At 40.6% G+C, this 6,886-nt stretch overlaps 1 protein-coding gene across 1 annotated transcript in view; it reads left to right on the top strand.

Moving 5' to 3' along the window:
- Window positions 1-6,886, top strand: part of TESMIN (testis expressed metallothionein like protein) — a 49,171-nt gene that overhangs the window by 34,398 nt on the left and 7,887 nt on the right. Inside the window, exons 7-11 of the mRNA XM_019519845.1 lie at window positions 196-287; window positions 822-893; window positions 1,956-2,058; window positions 3,993-4,130; window positions 4,827-5,002. Coding sequence (XP_019375390.1) covers window positions 196-287; window positions 822-893; window positions 1,956-2,058; window positions 3,993-4,130; window positions 4,827-5,002 — 581 coding nt within the window. The remainder of the gene's footprint in view (window positions 1-195; window positions 288-821; window positions 894-1,955; window positions 2,059-3,992; window positions 4,131-4,826; window positions 5,003-6,886) is intronic.

Here is a 6,886-nt window from a genome sequence, read left to right as displayed (position 1 = left end):
GGTCATTCATGACAGGCAATTTGCTAGTATTCATTATATTTTTCTTGGCCTGCATTTATTTTATTAGTAGACTTTGCTTGAATAAGGGTTTGTGATTCAGTTTTCATAGTCTTTTTCCCTGCCAAATCCTAAAAATGAGAGGTATTGTTATTACAATGTAACACCAGCGCAATATTTCCTTTTTATTTCGAACAGCTTGATAATGGATCCTTACAAACTGTGGCCAGTAGTGCCGAATTTCATCCAGAACCAGATCTTCAGGGCTCAACAAAAGTTACTTTAATTGGGTAAGAACTGTGAAACTGTCAGTTTACAACTAATTTTAGCACTAGGTTGACAAGTTATTCTGCATTGTTGTCATGTTTCTTTATAGTTCTGGAGAATTCACTTCAGGCCATGATCCTTTTGAGCATAACATACTTCTTCCTTGCTTCCCCAGCAAATAATGCATTTCGGTTACAGGAGTAAATATATAAATGGATAAAATGTGAATAGATGGCACTCAGGATTATATAGCATAGTCCCTGGTTTTGTAGAACCAAAAATACCTTGTTATTGTGCCTGGCAAAAGGCTGAAAGAGGAAAAAGTATAAGTTTTAAAACTGAATCTATATGCCAGGTGATCTTCAAAGATGAACTATAATGTGTTCAGCATGTAATTTTAAAATGAATGGATCTTTCTTAGGCTTGTCTTTGTATGTCATGTTTAAATAGCATTAATAATTGATGCTGAAAAGGTCAGGTTTTGTATTTTGAAGAAAAATATATTACCATTATTCATTTTCATAAATACATTTTATGTTTCTTTTAAAACTATGTAGATTGCCTCTTAGTTCCTGGGATATAAAGTCTAGAAAGCCATGTAACTGTACCAAATCTCAGTGTCTGAAATTGTAAGTAACTAACAAACCAGCATTTATTATGAAATACTAGTGAAGTGCCCATCAAAAATGACGGGGGGAGCAGGCAGGACAGAGCGCCACGTGCCACTACTGCATGCTGCCACCGCCTCCCAGGGGCAGGGTGGAAGCTTGCACGCAGAGGCCATCGCCACCAGCCACTGGCCTGCATTGCCACCGTTTCCCATCTGGCCACACGCCACCCTCTCTGCCCACTCCAGGTCCAGCCCTGCTCCACCCCACCCCACAACCTCCCTTCCCCCAGCTCGCGGCCCACTGCCCCACACTGCTGCTGCTCCGCATCCGGCTATGCGCCACCCCCGCTGCCTGCTGCACGTCCAGCCCTGTGACACAACCCCCCTCCTCCTGCATCCAGCTGTCTCTCTGTATCTGTCTGTGCGGAACACTCTGATTGGTTGTTTCAGTAAGCATTGTGATTAGCTGCCAAGAGAGCCAATCAGAGTGTTCCAAGAGTGTTACAGACAGACAGACAGACACAAAAACAGACAGACTAAGCCCTTTATATATATATAAATGAAGTAAATGTGTTTTAGTACCAGCTAATAAGTTAGTGAACACCAACTATGTGTGTCCCAAACCAAGTACACCTTCCCCCAAATACATAAGTAAGACCTTGGTCTAAAACCAGAGAGGATTAAATCTTCAGTTGATATAAATTGGTGCAAATTGTTTTTGGCCATTGGAACTATACCAGCTTGCTAGGATCTGCCCTAGGAATGTATGTGGATACATTAGATTAAAAGAAACAGAGAATACAACAATATTGCTTGTAAGATATGATGTAAGAATTAGGAAATAGTGTAAAATTCTATTTGCTACTCCATCCACACAAAAAGAAACATCTACGGTCTCTGAGGCAGTTTGGTGATGTCATTACAGTTTTCTCATGTATTATAAAATTGAGTAAGAGGGAGAAATAAGTGTCAAATGTACAGTGTGTGTTAGAGAGAGATGTATATTTTTGTAAAGATTAAAATATTCTGTCTTGAAAGCTAATTTTTACATTTTATATGTTGCTTTATGTGTTGATCACAGATACTGTGATTGCTTTGCCAATGGTGATTTTTGCAGCAACTGCAACTGCAACAATTGTTACAACAATCCACTTCATGAAACTGAGCGATTTAAAGCAATTAAGGTAATAAAAGTAGTGTGTTATCTAGGTCAAACAGGAAAATATGGCAGTATTTTTTTCATTTTTCAAATTCCATTGTTAAAAATGTATTCTTTTAAAGAAAATTTGACTGTTACCTGGGTATTTACATATAAAAAGCTTGTCATTGAGAATTTTCATTCACTTTAGAGGACTTTCAATCTGTCTGGGACCAGAACCAGTATGACTGCATTTTCTCACATACAGCACACGCCCAAATAAAACATTGTTTTTTTAAAAAGCAGAAAGCAGGCAGGGAAAAGATTTTTCCAGAATCAAGGCCTGCTGGTGTGACACTAAGTCCTCCAGAAAACAGTGTGTCCAGGAAGTGTAGCATGTCAGGAAACAGTCTGAGTGAAGCAGCAGGAACTTCCTGGTGTGATACAAGTCAAAAGAAACTGATACCCAAATTGCTGTCCACCTTGAAAGATCCTCAACATCTCAGAGGAAATAGTACCTCAGGGATTTTTTACTATGTTGTTCTTTTTGTTGGTCTAGTGCTGCAGTGTAAAGGGATCTGAATGTCACACTGCTGAACCTGGTTCCATTGGACAGAAAGTTGCCTCCAGATATGAAAGCACTGGTTAACCTTTGAGTGGAAACAAATGCAGAGAAATAAAGGGGTAGTGCCTGTGCAATATGCAATATACTATATTTCAACTGTTTAGACAGTTATATTACCTAGCTAGTTTTTGTAAAATAAAATAATTCTGTTCTTCAAAAAGAGGTACTTGGATCTTGTAATATAGTTTTATTGGAGTGTCCCTAACATGGAACTATCAGGAACTCCCCAGTATCATTATCAGCACTGTTAGGAACAGTTTAATCAAAAAGAGTTTTCCATATATTATATAAAACTATGGCATACTTCTCAAATAAAGAGAAATTAATATGGCGCTTCCAGCAAACAGATCCATATTTAGTAAACTGTCTTGCATTTTTTGCTTACAAGGCTGAAGCAATCAGAGCTAAACATTCTTTATTGTTGATATGACCAATAAACTTTATCACTATATTTGTTTTTTACTGTGTTAATTGTGGATCTACGCACAACATTTTTATAGATTCATGATCTGATTTATCACCATATTTGTACTTGATTATGTTAATTCTAGGAGTAGGAATAATGCCTTTATAATGGTTGGCCCTATTTTATTATTATATTTGCATTTCTTTTTTTTTGTTCAAATTTATATTATGGTTGTATGTCTGTTATGTTGTTTTCAGGAGCATGGCTTTCATCCAGAATCCTTAATAAATTGAGACTGAATAAAACTATGGCATCTAATCCCTGGGGGAGCACTTTAAATGTCATGATGCTTTAAGGATATAGGCAGAGAAGTTTAGCTTCTCTAGCAGGTGCCTGCTTCATATTTTATCCTGTAACATATGTTTGATTGTTTTTTCAACTTACTGGATTTCTGTGACCATGTGAAAGGAGACAATTTTCTGGTCATTAGTGTTGTAGAAATTTGATAATTCCTGGCATTGAATTCCAGTTTCTTTTTACCTGGAATGTTATAGTTACAGTGAGATTGCACAATGAATGATCTTCAGGGTCTACTGATTGAGCCTTGTTACATTACCATTTTTTTTCCTTTTTGGGGGGGGGGGGTTGTTTTTTAAATAATGCAGTATAACATTCTAACCTTAAGTGGACTGTAGACAGCTGGGGCTACCAGTATTTCATAAGAGGGGCATTATTGCGGGTTCCCTTGGTAGAACCCAGTCAGCTCAGAACTATTTGACTTCCTATCATCATCCAACCATATACTAGAATATAAAACCAAACCCAAATAAGTGGATCTCTTGGAAATACCTCCAAGACTGAGAGTCCAAGTAAATATGGTGCTTCTTTAAACACTAAATTATAATACTCCCTTTGAATTTCTTCAGTAGTACTGCTGCTTTCTTTTTAGGCCTGTCTTGATAGGAACCCAGAAGCTTTCCTCCCAAAGATTGGGAAAGGGAAAACAGGAGATATCAAGCCTCGTCATAATAAAGGATGTAATTGCAAGCGCTCAGGGTGCCTTAAGAATTATTGTGAGTGTTTTGAGGTTAGTCAAGTGATATTTCCTAGTACTACTTGATTTTTTTTTTTTTTAATCAGAAAAGGATATGTTTTAATCTACTTGTTTCTGTGTAAAAATACTAGGCATTGAAAATAAGTTGTTTTTTTCCCCTCAAATTGTTCATTATAACTTAAAGAACAGATTTTCTTTCCTGCTTTAGCTGAGGCTGATCAGCAAGAATTTTTCTATTCCTAAAGTGGGAGAGAGCTTCTTAACAAGTTGCTGTGCCAAATGTAATCACTGGTCCATAGGAGAAGGGGAAATGCCATCATTTCTCAGAACCTTCTGAATTCAGTGAAAAGATTCTATTGGCTTCTATGCATTTTAAATCAAGCTTCAAGTGCAAATTTCACCCTTCTGAGCAGCTTGGTAGTTTGTGTGGCATTTCCCACCTGACCCAACAAAGGCATCCATGTGTTGGCCTCCATGTTAAGTGAGGTAAATGTAGCCAAACTGGGGAGAAGGAATGAATGAGTACACATCTGGGATCAGGGAAAATAGACATAATTTCCCTGACTTTGATCCTATAGAGAATTTCCATAGTCTTCCTCTGGGAGCCTTTAGAATTAGTACAGGCATGGCGAGTCCTGATAGCATGGCTGTAATGGATGTTGTTATACATATGCTTGGCAATTTATCAATTCTGTATTTCTCTAAATGTTAATATTTCTCATTTTGCAGGCTAAAATTATGTGTTCCTCTATTTGCAAATGCATTGGTTGCAAAAATTATGAAGAAAGCCCAGACAGAAAAACACTAATGAACATGCCAGACTACACTGATATTAGAAATAATGAAGAAGACAGCCCTATGTCAACATCTGCATTTGAAATGTTATCAGAATCCAGGAAAGATGGGTGAATATTTGGAATATGTTAAATTCATCTAAGTGCCCCACTATGCTTTTATAATGTACTCTTCGCCATGTATGTAAAAAGCAGTAATTTATATTGACCAGTGGTTTGTGTAATAGGTGTCTGTTGATCTGCAAGTAATGTTAATTTTATAGAATCAAGAAATGAAAAGGTTGATTACTTAAAACAAACCTTTCAGATATACATTGTGCATACCTTGGGAAATAAATATTATTCCTTCTGCAGAACTGCAATTTCTTTTCTGTTGATAGCAAGCCTGTTCCTTGTCCTTGTCTTCTTCCCTGCCCTATTCATAGATTCATAAATTCATAGGCGCTAGGGTCAGAAGGGACCTCAATAGATCATTGAGTCCGACCCCCTGCCTGGGCAGGAAAGAGTGCTGGGGTCAGATGACCCCAGCCAGACACCTATGCACCCTTCTCTTAAAGACCCGCAAGGTAGGAGAGAGCACCACCTCCCTTGGAAGCCCATTCCAAATTCTGGCCACCCTTCCTGTGAAGAAGTTTTTCCTGATATCTAGCCTAAATCTGCTCTCTGTCAGTTTGTGACCATTGTTCCTTGTCACCCCAAGAGGCGCCCTGGTGAACAGACCATCTCTGATCCCTTGCTGCATCCCCCTAACGAATTTGTAGGCAGCCACAAGATCACCTCTCAGCCTTCTCTTGCGGAGGCTGAAGAGGTCCAGGTCCCTCAGTCTCTCCTCATAGGGCTTGTCCTGTAAGCCCCTGACCATACGAGTGGCCTTCCTCTGGACCCTCTTGAGTCTATCCACATCCTTCTTGAAGTACAGTGCCCAAAACTGGATACAGTACTCCAACGGCAGTCTGACCAATGCCTTATAGAGGGCAAGTATCACCTTCTTGGTTCTATTTGTCATGCATCTGCTGATGCATGATAAAGTGCGGTTAGCTTTGCTGATGATTTTGTCACACTGATGACTCATGTTCATCTAAGAGTCCACTATGACTCCAAGATCCCTTTCTGCTTCTGTGCTGCTGAGAAGGTCACTTCCCAGCCAGTAGGTGTGCTGGATATTTCTGCGTCCTACGTGCAGCACTCTGCACTTGTCCTTGTTGTACTATCTTGCTTAACTACTTCTTCCAGTGCCCCCTCTCCTTTCTTTCACTTTTTTTCATTTAGCCAATCCCCTTCTAATATTATGCTGGCCAAAGAAAAAAAAATTTTTTTAAATGTGGTGGCAGCAACACAATGGTTGTTGGTCACCACATTGTTGATCCTACTTGTATGTTATTGTGGTGAGGTGGGCATCCCTTGGTCGCTGCAGCTAGCTTCCCACCTGCCTCTGGGCATGCTGCCCGCCTGTCTCACCCACCATGCCTTGTTGGTAATTAATGAAGTTGTTAATTAAGGTGGGAGGCTGCCAATTTTTGCACAGCAGCTCAAGCCTTGCAGATGGCATCTCAGGTAGTTAGCTAAACTGTCACCTTCGCCCATTAGCTGTGGCCCCCAACTGTGGGGACCTTTGGCTTCCACAAGCCCTGGCCCCATCTCAGGCCCAGTCAGGACCCAAAGCTTCTGCACTCACTGTGGGCATCCCTCATGGTGGGCCCCTGGCCCTTCTGACCCTTAGGCCCTGGCCCCAGCATTAACCTGTTGAGTCCCTCAGGGGGGTCTTCACCTCCTGCCTGCACTTCTGGAGTGGGGTTCCCCATTCCCGGCTCAGGTGCTCCTGGGAGCATGCCTGGCCCTGCGGGGTCTCTCCCCAGCTGGCTCAGGCACTTTCAGAAGCTCACCAAGCCTATATTCCTCCTTGTGGTGTATGCAAAAGGTAACATCAAAACTGGTGCTCCAGGGTCTCACAGGGACTCTCACTCCTCCCCCCCCCCCCGAGCCACAGGCCATTGT

The sequence above is a fragment of the Gavialis gangeticus genome, unplaced genomic scaffold (assembly GCF_001723915.1).
Source record: "Gavialis gangeticus isolate Ggan-Ray unplaced genomic scaffold, GavGan_comp1, whole genome shotgun sequence".
Classification (NCBI taxonomy): Eukaryota; Metazoa; Chordata; order Crocodylia; family Gavialidae; genus Gavialis; species Gavialis gangeticus.
Note: the sequence above shows the minus strand (reverse complement) of the source record. Positions and strands in the feature narration are given on the sequence as shown.